The sequence below is a fragment of the Felis catus genome, chromosome C1 (genome assembly GCF_018350175.1).
Source record: "Felis catus isolate Fca126 chromosome C1, F.catus_Fca126_mat1.0, whole genome shotgun sequence".
Taxonomy (NCBI): domain Eukaryota; kingdom Metazoa; phylum Chordata; class Mammalia; order Carnivora; family Felidae; genus Felis; species Felis catus.
In genome coordinates this window covers 188,788,203-188,807,500 of record NC_058375.1, presented here as the reverse complement: position 1 = coordinate 188,807,500, position 19,298 = coordinate 188,788,203, and the positions used below count along the sequence as shown (strand labels likewise).

Sequence of the window (19,298 nt, the reverse complement as noted above, 5' to 3'; positions counted from 1 at the left end):
GAGTACTGAAGGCACTAAATGAGATAATATATGTAAAGCATTCAACAATGCCTGCCATTTAGCAATTACTCAAAATGTTTGTTACCATTAAGATACAGACTCTGCTATCAAGCTGGTCATAATCCAATGTAATAAGTAGTTATGAAATAATTACAAAATCACCTTTGATTTTGCAAACATTTGTCCAACCATCTGCCATTAAGATAGTCCTTCATTTGAACTGTTATGTAGTTATGTACTAGTGTTTGCAGTCAAATGCTCTACCACTGAGCTATACACCCCCTATGTACTAGTTTTTACAGCTTCAATTTCTCCTCCCTATACACAGCTACTAATGGGATTTGTTAAATTTAAATCTAGTCATTTCTTCTCTCCTGTTCAAATACTTTCGATGGCTCCCCATTACCACAGCATGAGGTTTAAACACTGAGAGAGAGATGTGCTGTCCAACAGGGTGGCCACTAGACAAATGCAATTACTTAAATTACATCTTAAGATCCACTCTCCGGTGGTGATGCTTTAGTAGGAAAGGGAATTAAAAGACCCATACAGGGGCATCTGGGTGGCTGAGTTCGTTAAGCATCCAACTTCGGCTCAGGTCATGATCTCACCATTATGAGTTCAAGCCCCACATAGGGCTTGTCAGCACAGAGCCCGCTTCAGATCCTCTGTACCCCTCTCTCTCTGCCTCTCCCCCACTTGCACTGTCTCTCAAAAATAAAATAAACATAAAAAATTAGGAAAAAAAAGGGAGACCCATACAATTTCACCTAGTTCTTAAGGGGTAAGTACAGGTAAGAATAAGGGAATACCTTACTTCCTTCATGCAAGGATATTTGGGTTGTAGTATTCTTTCAACTTTTAAAACTATAAACTTTTGCTCTTCCTGTAAGTGGCCCAAAGTGATCTCTGAAAATGGTTAGCTATTCACATGACCCGGAAAAGCCCACAAATTCATGCAAATCAAGAGGTTCAAATCTTCGTGTTCACTTCAAGAATACATGTGAAACTGCCCAGGCCATCTAGGGTATGCATATCCAAAAAGCCACCAAGTATCTGAAAGCTGTCACTTTGCAGAAGCAATGGGTGCCATTCCGACGCTACAATGGTGGAGTTGGTAGATGTGCCCAGGCCAAACAGTGGGGCTGGACACAGAGTCGCTGGCCCAAAAAGAGTGCTGAATTTTTACTGCACATGCTTAAAAATGCAGAGAGTAATGCTGAACTTAAGGGTTTAAATGTAGATTCTCTGGTCATTGAGCACATCCAGGTGAACAAAGCCCCCAAAATGCGGCATAGAACTTACAGGGCTCATGGTCGGATTAACCCATACATAAGCTGTCCCTGCCACATTGAGACGATCCTTACTGAAAAAGAGCAGATTGTTCCTAAACCAGAAGAGGAAGTTGCACAGAAGAAAAATATATGGCAAAAGAAACTGAAGAAACAAAAACTTATGGCCAAGAGTAAATTATGCAACAAATAAATGCAAATAAAAGTAAAAACAGAACACTGGTTGTCTTTATTATTAAACATATTTCAAGTATCCTCACAAAATGGATCAAATAGGTTTTCTTCTGATTAGAATTAGATTATTCTGTTAGCACTGTGCCACTAATTTTGGTTCATAAACATGTTTTGAAAAAATAAATTTAATTTAATTTAATAAACTGATTAAATAAAAATAAATTAAAAATAAATAAATTAAATAAATAAAAATAAATAAAACCATAAACTTTTAAATGCATATACAGGGGCGCCTGGGTGGCGCAGTCAGTTAAGCGTCCGACTTCAGCCAGGTCACGATCTCGCGGTCCGTGAGTTCGAGCCCCGCGTCAGGCTCTGGGCTGATGGCTCAGAGCCTGGAGCCTGTTTCCGATTCTGTGTCTCCCTCTCTCTGCCCCTCCCCCGTTCATGCTCTGTCTCTCTCTGTCCCAAAAATAAATAAACGTTGAAAAAAAAAAAAAAAGAAAAAAAAGGAGAAAAACAAAGATGGCTGTGCTTCATCAAGTTTGAGAAGCACTAGTTAAGCAAAATTAAACACGATTTTTAACAATATATTATCTTTGAGATGAAATATCCCTTGGGGCGCCTGGGTGGCTCAGTCGGTTGAGCATCCGACTTTGGCTCAGGTCACGATCTCATGGTTCGTGAGTTCGAGCCCCACGTCGGGCTGTGTGCTGACAGCTCAGGACCTGGAGCCTGCTTCAGATTCTGCATCTCCCTCACTCTCTGCTTCTCCCCTGTTCATATTGTCTCTCTCTCAAAAAATAAATAAAGATTAAACAAAACTTTTTTTAAAAAGATGAAATATGCCTTGTGAATGGCACTGGAAGTGGTAGTTATAATGTGAAATTTTTAAGAACTATATAACCATGAACCTTATATTCCTGACTCATTAGTTTTATCAAAGACACAACTTATTTGGTTGATCTTTTCCATTACATGTATTATTTCATTAATTTCTAAAAAAAATTTTATTAAACAAAATTTCAAACATACTTAGAAGTAGAGAGAATTGTATAATGACTTAGCTTTAATTATCAAATCATGCATGAACAATGTTTCACCTATATCCCCATTCTCAACTAGATCATTTTGAAACAAACACAACATCATTTCATCTATATTTCAAAACATATTCCTAAAAGGAATTTTTTAAAAATATGAAATATTATCACATCTGAAAAAATTAGCAGCTTTATATCAGTTACTGTTCAAGTTTTCCTGATTTGCTTACAAATATTCTTTTTTTAACAGTCTGATAAGATCAGGACCCAAATAAAGTCCACAAATTGCATTTGGTTGGTGTATTTTTAGCTCTATTTAAACCTATGGGTTTCCATTACATTTACTTTTTTTGGCCTAATTTATTGGTTGAAGACACTGGGTCATTTGTGAAATAGTATTTCTCACATTAGGACTTTGCTGACTGCTTATTCTTAGGTCATTTGACATGTTCCTCAGCCCTCTATATTTCCAATTCATTAGTAGATCTAGAAACTATCAAATTTAGGTTCTTTTTTTTTTTTGGCAAAAAATACTACATAGGTGTTGCTATGTATGTCCTTCAGAAGGTACATCTGATCATCATTTTCTAGATCTAGTATTTTATGAGTAATTTTTTTATAATAAACCTCCTAATTTCCTTGTATCACCATTACTACTAGAAAGATTTGCAAAAGAAACTGCTATTAACTTAATCTCATTTCCACGTTCCTAAGTAAGACTATATCCATTTACACATTATGTTTATGCCATTCATCCCAAGATGTTATATAATAAATAACGATTTATCAAAATTAAACGTACTCCTGGGCACCTGGATGGCTCAGTTGGTTAGGCATTTGACTCTTGATTTCAGCTCAGGTCGTGATCTCATGGTTCAAGGGTTCATGCTCCACATCGGGCTCCATGCTGACAGTGCAGTCTGCTTGGGATTCTCTCTCCCCCTCCCATGCTCATGTGTGCTCTCTCTCTCAAAATAAATAAACTTAAAAAAATTTAAATACACCCCTTTTTATGTCAGCCTTCTTATATGCATATTATTTCCTGCAATATATAAAAAAAATAGGGGCGCCTGGGTGGCGCAGTCGGTTAAGCGTCCGACTTCAGCCAGGTCACGATCTCGCGGTCCGTGAGTTCGAGCCCCGCGTCAGGCTCTGGGCTGATGGCTCGGAGCCTGGAGCCTGTTTCCGATTCTGTGTCTCCCTCTCTCTCTGCCCCTCCCCCGTTCATGCTCTGTCTCTCTCTGTCCCAAAAATAAATTAAAAATGTTGAAAAAAAATTTTTTTAAATAAAAAATAAAAATAAATGAGAATTTTCACATTAAAAATAACATTACAATTTGCCTCACTCTACTTTGTTCGGGTTTATTCTTGTCTTCTTGAAATAGATGGCATATTAATAATAAATCTCTGCATTACAAATTAAATTTAGGAGCTTAAACAATATATCAGTTTTTTGGATCAAGAATTCAAAAGCAGCTCAGATGGGTGGTTCCTGCTCAGAGTTTCTCATGAGCCTTCATCATAATGAAGATGTCAAATAGGGCTGCAGTCATAGCAAAGCTTGACTGGGCTGGAAGAACTACTTTCTTTAAAAACCGTTTCTTTAAATGTTTATCTATTTTTGAGAGAGAGACACAGAGCGTGAGGTGAGGAGGAGCAGATAGAGAGGGACACAGAATCCGAAGCCAGCTCCAGGCTCTGAGCTGTCAGCACAGAGCTGAACTTGAGGCTCAAACTCACGAACCACAAGATCATGACCTGAACCAAGTCAGACGCCTAACCAATTTAGACACCCAGGCTCCCCTGGAAGAACTACTTTCAACTTCGTTCATGTGGTGGCTGGCAAGGCTTCAGTACTTCACAAAATGGGCCTCTACATAGGACTGCTCATGACATAGCAGTTGGCATTCCCAAGTGAATGATCCAAGAAAACAAAGAGTAACTGAGATGGAAATAACAGTGTCTTTTCTAATATCAGAAATGACATACCATCACTTTTGCCAAATTCTATTGGTCGCCAGAGAACCTGGTACAACATAGGAGAGGACTCTAAGGTTGGCAACCTCAAACGTCTAACTTATTAATTTTTAGCCTTTTTAAAAAACGTATTTATTTAAAGCCATAAATTTTCCTAAGTAATGTATAGCTGCTTCCTATCAGTTCTAAAATACATAGTTTTATCATTCAGGTCCCCCAAAATTCTAATTTTTATTATTCTTTCATCAAAGGTTTATTTAAAAGGGTGTTTCATGGCCTCCAAATTTTCCTTTTTAATCTATTTTGTTACTGATTTCTTCCTTCTCATTGTTAAATATACTCTATTATTTTGACCATTTGAAATTCGTTAAAATTTGCTCTAAGGTCTCCTGTAACATTTCTGTAAGTGTTTTGTGTGCTTGAAAGGAATGTATGTTGGGTATGGTGTTCTACATAAATCCCTTGTATCAAATTTGTCAATCCTATTGTTTAAATCTTGTATCTTTATGGATATTTTGTCTATTCAATCAGTTACTGAAGTTTTAAAAAAAAACTACTAAATCAAGTCAAATAGAAAAAACCCCATATGTTCATTTGGGTTCAGAATTTGGTAATGTTCAGAATTACCCATGTAATTCTGTCAATGCTTGTTTTATTTTGAGACTATTTATAGGGTATACACAAATTTAAAATTGTTATATTTTCCTGGTTAATTGAACAGTTTTGTTTTGCTGAACATGGCTTTATTTCACTTTCCTCCTTGAAAAAATTTCATTGATTGGAAATAACAGCCTGGTAAGTTTTTTCTTTAATGATGTCGACCTTTTCCCCTTCCACCGTTATTACTGAAAACTCAGCTATTAATCTGTCATCCCTTTGAAGAGAATTTTTCTCTGGCAGCTTTTAAGATTTTTCCCTTTCTCTGGTTTTCTGCAAAACCATTACGGTTTCACTATGCTGTATCTTGGAATGGAGTTATTTTTACTTATGCTGTTTGAAATTCAGTGGATATTCATTAATCCTGGAATGTTCTCACCTGTAATCTCTTCAAATACTACATTTGTCTCATTCTTCATCTCCTCTCCTTTACAGAGTCCAATTAAACATGTTAAACCTTTCCACACTAACATTCATATATAAATTATATATATATATATATATATATATATATATATATATATATATATATATATATAAATGTTTATTTAGTTTTGAGAGAGAGAGAGAGACAAGAGTGCAAGCCAGGGAGGGGCACAGAGAGAGGGAGACACAGAATCTGAAGCTGGCTCCAGGCTCTGAGCTGTCAGCACAGAGCCTGACATGGGACTCAAACCCAGGAACCTCAAGATCATGACCTGAGCAGAAGTCAGATACTTAACCGACTGAGCCAGCCAGGTGTCCCCTAGGTTATATTCAAAAAGAATTTAGGATCCCCCTTCCAATTCTCTAATTCTCTTCAGTTGTCTAAACTCATATTAACCACATTCACTGGTTTTTAATTATTGGGTTTCCCCTCCAATTTCTAGACAGTCTATTCCTTTTTTTAAAACTCTTTGTAAAAGTTCACATATCATATTTGATTCTAAAATTCTTTTACGTTTTGGTATCTTTGAAATCTGAATACATCTTACAATTGCTGAGAGGCTGCTGTTAAGACATTTGTCAATGCCTGTGCAAAACTAGTAACAGGTGTTTCATATCGATAACCTTTTACTAGATTTGTGTATATAGTACATGTTGAGTTTAACTGCTATTCAAAATGTTAAAAAAATTATACTTTGATTAGGCAATAAAATGAAGTTACTGTGTATACAAAAAAGGCATGAAAACAGAGCAGCAGGGTATAATTTGACATTAATGATACAACTATTCATTACTGTAGAAATAATCACAATTTTATGTTTTATGGCAAGGCAACCGCTAAGTGCTTTACAAAGTTGATAATGGGAGATACACTCAAACAGAGGAAACAGAAATACATGCCAAAGAATTAGCTACCACATGCCAATTAATGCAAATGAAGACAGGAGTATCTGCCAAATCCCTTGGAAAAGATGAAAGAAATTTCAGGGCAACGAGAGCCTGGTATGGTTGATTCATATATCATGAATTAAAGTATTAAGCTGCAATTTGAAAAAATATTTGGTATCTGCACTCAAAGTTTCTTCTTCCAAAGGGACTGCACTTGCTTTTACCAAGCACCAGACTAGTCTGCATGACTTGAGGCTTTTTGAACTAGAACAAAGGATACATCTGATTTGCAAATCCATAAAAGCATCAACTTGTGGGAACATCATCTCAGGGACTTTTCACCTTTTGACCCTGCTTAACACAAAGACATTTTTCCCTGGAGTCCCCAAAGGAAGGTGGAAGAGTGAGGTGGGTTGGCTTTCAGTTGATCTTTACCCCAAGGGTGTACAACTTTGAGAGTCATAAGGGAAAATCTTAGACTTCTCACTCTGATTAGCCTCTTGGCTTTGCTTTCTTCCATCCACAAGACCATGAAAACAAAGGCTCAAGTTCACCAGGAAAAGTGGCTTCCATTCTCCATGTATCTAAGTTCCTGCTTTCACTAAGATTTAGCTTCATAATGCCTTACCGGCTTGCAAGCTTTTCAATGCCATTAAGATGCTTCTTAAATTTTATTCAGAATTGTAAATGACTTTCAGAAAAAGGGTTGGTCCAACAACCTGGCTTAATTTACTACCAAAAGGATTGTCTTTACTAGGTCACTTTTCCTTTGTATAATGTATATGTGCTTGGAACATGTTCTGTGACTATTACACTACTATCTATTCTTTAAAATCTTGACAAAATCCTATCTCTCTAAGCAATTTTCCCTAAGGTCTCACATCAAGGCCTACAATCTAAGTGAAAAACTGACTTTAGTTGGAAAAGCAGGCCCACAGATGAAGTCAGTCAATTAAACAGATAAAAGATACAGAATTTTGAAGAAAGGCAAGTCTGTCATATATTGAAAGATTTGGAAGTCATTTTAACATAAAATAAAAAGCAATATTCAAATAGAGGTCTACATAAAAAGTAGGCTTAGAAATACACCAATCCCTAGAGAGAACGGTTTCAAATTTTACTTCAGGTATTTCTTTAAAAAACAACAAAACAAACAACAACAACAACAACAAAAACCCTAGTCATTCAGATAACTAATGGAGTTCCAGGTTTGATCAACATAATATAGAAAATTCACAGTTAAAATTAGCAAGACTTGAAAAAGCCAACATCTGGAATGTTGAAATGTTAAGTAGAACATGATTTGTTGCATTGATTTTGTGTTCATCTTGAAGTTTCACACATGGTAGATAAAGAAATTTCTGGTTCAGGTGTTTTTGGGAAATCAGTCAAGTGATTGGATGTCGACAGCCAGGAAGGTTGTGCATACACAGGAATACAAAAGAACTCTCTGTAGTTTCCTGTTTAATTTTGCTATAAATCTAAAACTGCTCCAAAAGTTTATTAATTAAACAAAAATTTTTAAGAGAAAAATATACCCTTAAAGGGATAAAATTACAGTAAATAACATGTGCATACAGCAGGTACCCAGTAACTAGTTGATTTAGACTAAACTGAATTCTTTTTTTTTTTTTTAATTAACTCAGTTTTTTACATGAGCTCACACCCAACATGGGGCTCAAACTCACAACTCTGAGAGTCATATGCTCTTCTGACTGAACCAGCCACGTGACCCTGACTACAGTGAATTCTTTAAAAAAGAAGAGCCTACCATTATGTATGTATTAACTAACTATAACATTGATACTTTTTAAGTGGAGCTTAAAAGTTTAAAATAATGTTGAAGTTTCATGTCAGGTTGAAGTTTTTCAAACTTATTATCTTAATATTATTTGTAGTAGTAAATATAATTAACACAGACTTCTCAATCACATCCATAAAATACTTTAACTGAAAATCTCTGAATGAAATTTTTACTTTCTATATGTTTGTATTTTCCATAATTAACTTGTATCTTAAATTAAAAAAAAAATTTAATCCCAGCATAAAACATTACTACTTTTCTTTTTAAAATTTTTTTTTTCAACGTTTATTTATTTTTGGGACAGAGAGAGACAGAGCATGAACGGGGGAGGGGCAGAGAGAGAGGGAGACACAGAATCGGAAACAGGCTCCAGGCTCCGAGCCATCAGCCCAGAGCCGGACGCGGGGCTCGAACTCACGGACCGCGAGATCGTGACCTGGCTAAAGTCAGACGCTTAACCGACTGCGCCACCCAGGCGCCCCAAAACATTACTACTTTTCATAATAAATTAGAAAATTCATATTCTTTATCCCTAAAATGAGGTTCACTAAGAAAACTGAAATTTTAAAACTGTACTTAAATGTATTTTGACAAAAATCCTAAGTCAAAATTATTCAATAAATGTATAATTCACCTCATAATGATATCATAAATTAAAATAGAAATTATCTCTCCTACTACTCAAATGTTTAATGTTTAATGTCAGGAAAGATTATATGTAGTTAAATGTATAATACAAAACTACTTTTAATACTTTTTTTTTTTTTTGAGACAGAGAAAGAGTGCATGTAAGAGAGAATGAGCAGGGGAGAGGGGCAGAGAGAGAATCTTAGGGAGGCTCCATGCCCAGCATGGAGCCTGATGTGGGGCTCAATCTCATGACTGACATCATGACCTGAGCCAAATCAAGAGCTGACACAACCAACTGAGCCACCCAAATGTCCCAAAACTACATTTTTTTTTACAGAAGAGAATATTGTGAAATGCCTGAATGACTTTTGTGACAAATAAATACATGGATCAGTTAATCCTCTGGTTCACTGTGAGTACGAGCTTGAATCTAAACATAAAAGAATGGCACAAAAACAGACACATAGACCAATGGAATAGAATAGAAACTCCAGAACTAGACCCACAAACATATGGCCAACTCATCTTTGACAAAGCAGGAAAGAACATCCAATGGAAAAAAGACAGCCTCTTTAACAAATGGTGCTGGGAGAACTGGACAGCAACATGCAGAAGGTTGAAACTAGACCACTTTCTCACACCATTCACAAAAATAAACTCAAAATGGATAAAGGACCTAAATGTGAGACAGGAAACCACCAAAACCTTAGAGGAGAAAGCAGGAAAAGACCTCTCTGACCTCAGCCGTAGCAATCTCTTACTCGACACATCCCCAAAGGCAAGGGAATTAAAAGCAAAAGTGAATTACTGGGACCTTATGAAGATAAAAAGCTTCTGCACAGCAAAAGAAACAACCAACAAAACTACAACGCAACCAACGGAATGGGAAAAGATATTCGCAAATGACATATCGGACAAAGGGCTAGTATCCAAATTCTATAAAGAGCTCACCAAACTCCACACCCGAAAAACAAATAACCCAGTGAAGAAATGGGCAGAAAACACGAATAGACACGTCTCTAAAGAAGACATCCGGATGGCCAACAGGCACATGAAAAGATGTTCAGCGTCGCTCCTTATCAGGGAAATACAAATCAAAACCACACTCAGGTTATCACCTCATGCCAGTCAGAGTGGCCAAAATGAACAAATCAGGAGACTATAGATGCTGGAGAGGATGTGGAGAAACGGGAACCCTCTTGCACTGTTGGTGGGAATGCAAATTGGTGCAGCCGCTCTGGAAAGCAGTGTGGAGGTTCCTCAGAAAATTAAAAATAGACCTACCCTATGACCCAGCAATAGCACTGCTAGGAATTTATCCAAGGGATACAGGAGTACTGATGCATAGGGCCACTTGTACCCCAATGTTCATAGCAGCACTCTCAACAATAGCCAAATGATGGAAAGAGCCTAAATGTCCATCAACTGATGAATGGATAAAGAAATTGTGGTTTATATACACAATGGAGTACTACGTGGCAATGAGAAAAAATGAAATATGGCCTTTTGTAGCAACGTGGATGGAACTGGAGAGCGTGATGCTAAGTGAAATAAGCCATACAGAGAAAGACAGATACCATATGGTTTCACTCTTATGTGGATCCTGAGAAACTTAACAGGAACCCATGGGGGAGGGGAAGGAAAAAAAAAAAAAAAAGAGGTTAGAGTGGGAGAGAGCCAAAGCATAAGATACTGTTAAAAACTGAGAACAAACTGAGGGTTGATGGGGGGTGGGAGGGAGGAGAGGGTGGGTGATGGGTATTGAGGAGGGCACCTTTTGGGATGAGCACTGGGTGTTGTATGGAAACCAATTTGTCAATAAATTTCATATAAAAAAAAAACATAAAAGAAAATGTTGATACTCCTTATAGGTAATAACAAGTTATTTTCAATATTTTAGAAGACAATATAGTGCAGGGGCACTTGGGTTAGGTGTCCAACTCTTGATTTCAGCTCAGGTCATTATCCATGGTTCGAACTAAGCCCATGTTGGGGTCTATGCTGATGGCACAGAGCCTGCTTGGGATTCTCTCTCTCTACCCTTTGCCCACCCTCTCTCTCTCTCAAAACAAATAAACATTAAAGGACAGTATAGTCTATATAAATATATGTAAAAGCAGAGCTTCCCCAATAAAAGAGAAGTGGCATATTATAAAGTGAATTCCATTCTTTGTAGTAAAAGATGAGGAAATCAGTGTTGCTAATTATTGTCTGAATTCTGACATCATCAAAGGAATTATGGCAGATTTCAATCATTTTACATAGTAACCCACATCTTAAAAATTTTGAATGACCAGAATAAAATTGTCAGAAAAAAAAATTCTATTTTCACAAAATAAATCAAAAGTTTTTGTGAAAGCCTCTGAGTATAAACAGAAAAGTAGATAGGCCAAACACTTAAATTCATAAACTACAAGGCACTAAACTTTGACCTATAAGCATTGTATTTTACGTATTTTAAAAAAGGGGCGCCTGGGTGGCGCAGTCGGTTAAGCGTCCGACTTCAGCCAGGTCACGATCTCGCAGCCCGTGAGTTCGAGCCCCGCGTCGGGCTCTGGGCTGATGGCTCAGAGCCTGGAGCCTGTTTCCGATTCTGTGTCTCCCTCTCTCTCTGCCCCTCCCCCGTTCATGCTCTGTCTCTCTCTGTCCCAAAAATAAATAAACATTGAAAAAAAAAATTTTTTTTAATGAAGGACTACTGAGATTTAAATGCAGCAGCACCTGCTTCCAAATGAATCATAATGATTCTAATGAAGGAGAATTTTTAAATGGCAGCTACTACCTACCAATGATTAAAGCAAGTTATGATCTTTTCACACTAAGTCTTACTATTTTTCTGGAACTCAGGAATAGTCTGATCATCCACATCTTAACATGTACACACACACACAAAAGTACTTTTATAATATATTGTAATAGAACAAACCTGCAATAGAAATGTCAAAAGTATACCTAAAAATGAATAAAGTAAAACATCATTTATCTACCATAAATGTCATCTATGAGTAAAAGAGGTTATACATACACATCTCAGTCCCAAAGTCTGAAGCTAACCAAATAGAAAATCCCAGCCTTTTCCCCACTACAGTGAGGGAGAAGACAAGTATGTCTTTTATTTCAAATACTACAGAACATCATGTTGGAATTATTGGACAACATAGACGAGAGAAAACAAGTGAAGGCAGAAGAATTAGAAAGTGGACTCCCCATTTTCTATAAGGGATTTCCTATATGCAAGAAGCCAGATGAGGGAGTTGTTCAGTCACAAGAAACTACAGTCTCCAATGCCTTTGGATGTACCAAAAGAATGATAGAAAAGGTATAGCACGAAGATCAATAGAGAACAGTAGCCTGTGCAGCCACTCCCAAGAAACAACCAGAATCAAATCATGAAACATTCCTTCTTTGAAGGTAAAAGGACCAGGCAACATTTGCCCAGTTTTCAGAACTGCTATGGATCAAAGCCTCCTATATGCCTCCCATTCTTTCTTTTTCAAGAGTCTTTATTGTGGCATTCCCATATCGGTTTCACCACTCTATATTCGATTTATGGGTGCTACATATCAATAGCATCTTCTGAGGACACAGGTTTCAGTATCAATAAAAACCAGAATTGAGCCAGATCTTGGATTTCAACTGATACCATGATTGGATGAGACTTTTGAAATTTTTAAACTGGGCATGCAGTAGATTTGTATATAGAAGAGAGATGAGTAATTGAAACCAAAAAATCAGACTTTGATAAACTAGATTCTTAGTTCCAAATTTCACTCCCTTGTAGTAAATTTGCCATGTAATTTTGCAATAGGGAAAGGAAGATGGAGAAAAGGCAAAGTAGCAGCATTATGTCAGATAGTGATCAAGGCTTATGTTTCTGAAACAGGTCCAAGAACTATGGGAGTTATAAGAAATAGTTCTGGGTCCGTAAGTTTCATACAAAAATTTGTTAAGTTTGTGTTCTCATTTCTATTAATTTTCAAGTTAATTTAAACATATTAAAGTTGACTACCTTGTAACTAGTACTCAATTTCAGTGGTCACATTCACATTGCTACTAAATGATCATCAGTGACTACTCAATTTGTAGAGCTGTATTTTTCAAATTACAGATGACATCTTGGCAATCTGAAAATTTTCAGATGTTCTAAAATCATGCCACGCAAAGTGTGGTACAGAGACCAATAAAAGTCCTTGGCTAGAGAAGAAAGTCAAAAGTAAACATTCTCAAACTTTAATAGCAGCAGTTTGGCAGTAATTTTAAGCCTGTTGAAATTAATTTAAAAATTAACGACGTGGCGATTTGTATTTTTAACATCTTTATCCCCACTTGTTGAAGAACTACTTTGCTAAAGCCACTAATAATCTCTTAAATATCAAATCCAAAATATGCTCCATAATGCTTTTATTTATTGCCAGATTGAATGACAGTACTGACTACTCCCTTCTTTATAAAAGCCCTCTACTTGAGGCAACCACTCACTCCTGGTTGTCCTTCCACTCAAACTCCTTATGAACTCTTCTTCCTCTATCCTTCTCTTAAATGATAATGTTCTGTAGGACTCCCTGACTATGACCTTCTTCTCTTATGTTCATATAACTCGTCAATAATTGCCAATTAAACCTGAATGTGCCAACAAAAAACCCTGAGGATTATTTTAGAGTTTTATCTTTCACTCATGCTCTTTCTACACATTTAAGTACTATCAATTCTACTTTCTACCAGGGAAATTTAAATTTTGATATTCAAAAGGAAAGAATAAGAAATATTCATGCATCTTAAAACTTTTTATAGTAGTACATAAGCTCAAGTCAAATCACAAAAGTAATTAATATTCCTTTCCTAAAGGCCACTTCCATGTCTGCTAATATAAAATATTCATTTTTTGCTTTCACATTTCCTAAAACAAACACGTAATTGGTAAGCACTACCACTGAGTTGCTAACAATTTTCTGTTTTGCTTAAGGTCAAACATTACTTTCCTTACATTAAAAGTCATTATTAAACCACAGAAAATTAAAAGCCATTTTATACTTTGCATATACTGGAGACTTATTAAATGTAGACTAATTATAAGGGTTGATGTATATTGAGGCATCTTACTACACGGTTCATTTAGGATTATAATTAAATTGTAACTTTTTCATTAGAAGAGTTTATGTTCATTTTTTCCAAATCTACGTATAAAAAGAAGTACTTGCTTTTTTATCTGAATAAAATACTTCTATATTCTATTTTCTTTATGAAGCAAAACTTTTATTCTGAAAAGGAAGTTTACTCTGAGCTCATTGCAAAACTATTTCAGTCATATTCCAGATATAGCAGGACAAAGGGCAACAGCAGGAAATGGAGCATCACCAAGGTTCAAAACAAACTTGGTTTAGAGTAAAAAAAAGTTTCATATTATTATTAGGAATAATTAAGCACTATGCTTGAAAGAAAAAAAACAAAAACAAAACAACAAAAAAACGATTAAAAATTAAGATACTGAGGGGTATACCTTCATCACTAGATAAAAAGGTGAGAATACTATTCTCTATTATTATCTTAAATAAAGGCAAAATGGAAGTAATGATACATACTCTTAAGCTCATATATGTATCTTAAAACTACTGATAAAGACTACATTTTGTTTCTTACCCTTACAGTACATTTAAATAAAATCAATTCATTTTTTTCTCAACAATTTTGAAACAGATGAAAAAAGTTATTTTTTTTCCACTTGACAGATGAGAAAACTAAAACAAGAAGAAATTATGTAACCTGTTTTTAGGTTTTTTCCTTAAGATCAGATGCAGAATTGGGACTAAATCTTGGCTCTAATTCTGTAGCTTCATAAAATTTTTCAGTGTAAAATTAGCATCAAAAAACAAAACAAAAAAAGGCAAATGACAAAAATGAACCTTGAATTTTAACCCACACTGCCACATTTCGAATGTCATGATGCTTTTGAGTTACCCTGTATCTTTTTAGTGACTTAATGTATTTGATACTTTCCACTGTTACACAGAACAAAAATAACTTAATCTTACCAAACAATTTGAGAGGCTCAGTTTTTCTTCTGCATAGTCTGTAGCATTCCCAAGAGACTAAATGTTTAACAGAAATATATCTTAATGCCTATCCAAGGGGAGTTGAGATATGGACTTTATGATACATACATGTCGTTATTTGCAATATATGAATTCCAAAAAGGATGATGTAGGATGATGTAGAGATGAAAATCATTTTCAGCACTGTCTCTCTTACCATAAACACATTATGTGAAAAAACAATGTGAAAGGATACAGGGAATAACATGATGTCTACTATAGATAGTATGAACTAAAAATCTTTAGATATTAAAAAGCAAATCAAATTTGCCTTCAATACTTAAGAAAAATATACTCAGACAAGAAAAGTATGTTTAGACAACAAGTAGTTAACTAGTAAACTAAAATCCAGATACGTGATTAAGCATGTTCAAATTAATGTTTAACTTATAAGAGCTATATGAAATGCACTGTTAATAAAATCCTTGACTCTGGGTGACCATTTGGAGACAAGAAAAGTTCAGACTACATAAGCTGGTAAAAGAATCTATAGTAAGCAAGAATACTGGGTGTTCAGAAATCAGCCAGCCTATATTATGCAATAACTACACGAGGTTAACAAATAACCTAGTAGGAAGATGCATGTTTCTAACAATGCAATTAAATCGTGTTCCTAGAAGGAGAAAGTGAAAAGTTAGACCTGAAAAGTTTGGTTAAAAAAACAAACTGCCAAGTTTTGTACCCAAATTATTTTCAAATATGAAGTTTCATACATGAGAAGCCATCTGCCAAAAACTGAAACCAGTAATTTACTTTAATCGTACTTGAAAGACTTTAATCATTAGCATTAAGGTTTACAACTGAACCCAGACTAACAGGTAGAAAACATATTTATACATTCTCTTTTCTTTTGCCTAAGCAGTATTATCCAAGCATTATTTCTGATAGAACCCTATTTAAACACCTACTCAACTTTTATAATTCTCAGTGGCAACTTTTAAAATATCACCTTATATAGAAACAGTAGGATAGTACCTTAATATTGATCTATGGCTAAGACACTGCAAAATACATATGCTGGTCAGCACTGTGACAAATATGGAGGATGTCCTAACCTTACTGCTTGGAAGCTGACCTTCATAAATCTTTGAAGCCATCTTCTTTAATCAGATATGTATATAATGTTTGGTACGGATAACACACCAACTAGGGCAGAAAAATGGTAGACAATATTTAAATTTTAATCAGTAAAGATGAATTTGATACTCAAGAAAAATAATCGATCAACTTGGGAGGAGGTAAGTAAATCAAGTCATTATCCTGAAAATAAAGAGAAAGAATCAAGCATCTATCTTGCCTGCCTTCCCTGTAAGGAACTGTCATCAACTGATGAGGGGACATTTCTCTATATATGTTCTGCTAATAATGAAATGACAGAATTGGAAGTATCAGTTTTGTAAACTCCTAATGAAATAATTACCACATGTAGGTATAACTCATTGATAGTGGAGACACATGAATTATTCTAGCCTCCCCCCACCAAACAGAATGTGAATCAGCCACGTCTCTATATCTGCCAGTTTGCAGATACCAGGAAAAAGGAAACAATTAATTAAAATGAAGGAATTAAACCCAGCAAAACTGAGGATGGGGCGCCTGGGTGGCGCAGTCGGTTAAGCGTCCGACTTCAGCCAGGTCACGATCTCGCGGTCCATGGGTTCGAGCCCCGCGTCAGGCTCTGGGCTGATGGCTCAGAGCCTGGAGCCTGTTTCCGATTCTGTGTCTCCCTCTCTCTCTGCCCCTCCCCCGTTCATGCTCTGTCTCTCTCTGTCCCAAAAAGAAATAAAAGTTGACAAAAAAATTTTTTTAAAAAACTGAGACTGAGGAAAACTTTAATGTCAAAACCTGGTTTCTTCAACAAATAAATAGAAGGAATAAAAAGTATGCTGAGGGGGAACCTATAGATTAAAAGATTTAATAGACATTTTCAACAAAATATGATGTGTATCCTTTGTTTAAATATTGAGTCAAACAGCAGGAAAACAAACACATTTATGATACTACCAGAAAAGTTTAAACTGTGCAGATATTTGATGACTTAAAGAATTATTGTATTGTGCTTATGTTTTTAAGAGTTGTTTTCTAGATACACTTTTTTTAAATTTTTCAATGTTTTTATTATTTTTATTTTTGAGAAAGAGAGAGAGAGAGAGAGAGAGAGAGAGAGAGAGAGAGAGAAATGTGAGTAGAGTAGGGGCAGAGACAGAGGAAGACACAGAATCCAAAGCAGGCTCCAGGTTCCAAGCTGTCAGCATGGAGCCTGATGTGGGGCTCAAACTCCCGAACCTTAAGATCATGACCTGAGACAAAGTCGGAGGCTTAACCAACTGAGCCACCCAGGTGCCCCTACCCCTGAATTATTTTAAAGCAAATCCCAGACAACATCATCTTATCCATAAATATTTAAAAGTATATCTAGGGGCACCGAGGTGGTTTAATCGGTTAAGCGTCTGACTTCGGTTCAGATCATGATCTCGCAGTTCGTGAGTTTAAACCCCACATCAGGCTCCGTGCTGACAGCCTGGAGCCTGGAGCCTGCTTTGGATTCTGTGTCTCCTTCTCTGCCTCTCTCCTGCTCACACTCTCTCTCTGTCTCTCAAAAATGAATGTTAAAAAATAAATATATAGGGGCACCTGGGTGGCTCAGTCAGTTAAGCATCCGACTTCAGCTCAGGTCATGATCTCACAGTCCGTGAGTTTGAGCCCCGCGTCGGGCTCTGTGTTGACAGCTCAGAGCCTGGAGCCTGCTTTGGATTCTGTGTCTCCCTCTCTCTCTGACCATCCCCCATTCATGTTCTGTCTCTTCTCTGTCTCAAAAATAAATAAACATTAAAATATATATATATATATATATTTTTTTTTTTTTTAAATAATTCAGGGGTAGTGGAAGGTTACAGATGAAACATTACTGAACATGAAGTGGTAATTACTGAAGCAGGGTGACAGATACAAAAGAGTTCACTATACTATCTTCTCTATGCCCACTTCAAATCTTCCATTAAAAAAACTTAAAAAGGAAGATGAATTAAAAAGGTCTATATGACAATCCGTAAGAAGGACAACAAAATAAATGCATGTCCCTCAGAGGTAAAAAAAAAACAAATGAAAACCTTAACGGTAAATTAGGCAAGCATTCTCGCTGTACACACACATACATATGTACACATACACTCTTACGTGAAAAATGAGAAGCTGTGAGACCCAAAGAGGTAAGTCTTGCTCAAGGTCACAAAACAAAACAGGAGCAGAGCCAAAACTAGACCTCACAACTGCAAGCCCAGAAAGAGACTAAGTTGGAGCTAAAAGAATATCTGAGGAGTCCTGAAGGAGTCTGAAAGCCCATCAAAGGTGTAAAAAGAGAGTTTAAAAGTTAGGTGAAAAAAACAATCCCGTGGTTAGAAGGGCAATATGCTTGAGCGAGCACTAAGACTAGAGAGAAGTATGGAGAACAACTGGGTATCTGGCAATCATCCTCACCAGGGAAAAGAAGTGTTATATGTATGAGGTATGTTTGGAAACTACTTGAATTCAAAGTGTTTGTAGAAAAGAAAATTGTCATCTAGCTTACAAGTTTAAACATGAACTAATGAAACATAAAAATCATTTTAATAACAATTTTTGAAAAAAGCTGAAAAAGTTTAAATCTTAATAAGTACACAACGAACTTAAACATAAAAATGGGATTTATCTTCCTGTCCAAAAATAGGCTTCAAAATTTGACCATGAAGGGTCTTCATTATTTACTTAGACATTTTCATAAAAGAGTAAGGACTCATATTTATATTAAAAGTTATAAAGAATAAACCTGTGTATGCCAACAAATTATACTATCTTTTCTTTTTTTAAAAGATTTTATTTTTAAATAATGTCTGCACCCAACGTGGAGCTCGAACTCACAACCCTGGGATCACAAGTAGCATGCTCTAACTGTCTAAGCCAGCCCAAGCACCCCTATACCATTTTTTGAATAAGCACAATGACAAAACATTAACTCCACCTAGAAACAAAAAAAGTAATGAATAAGACAATGTAATCGCATTTAACTTTTGTCATTCTGAAAATGTAAAATCTAGTATGTCTGATGTATTTTTAAATAAGTCATTTTTAAACTACCACTCATACTAAAATGCATTTTAATTTTTGGCTGACACGTGTTAGTGACTATTTCCAAAAGTGGTGAATTCAATTCCTTTTTTATTAGAAGAGTGGTCTATTTTTAAAAACACATTTCTGGCATTAAATTACACAAGACTACAAAGCTTTTTTAAAAATCCGTATCAAACATTTCAAAGTATATCCTTCACTAATTATGAGAAAT

At 35.8% G+C, this 19,298-nt stretch overlaps 2 protein-coding genes across 6 annotated transcripts in view; one reads left to right on the top strand and one right to left on the bottom strand.

The window, feature by feature from the left end:
• Positions 1–19,298, bottom strand: part of NBEAL1 (neurobeachin like 1) — a 180,000-nt gene that overhangs the window by 159,597 nt on the left and 1,105 nt on the right. The window lies entirely within an intron of this gene.
• LOC109502817 (60S ribosomal protein L17-like) lies at positions 1,018–1,509 on the top strand. The gene has a single exon (XM_045034320.1). The coding sequence runs from the start codon at positions 1,030–1,032 to the stop codon at positions 1,483–1,485; it is 456 nt and encodes a 151-aa protein (XP_044890255.1). The 5' UTR covers positions 1,018–1,029; the 3' UTR covers positions 1,486–1,509.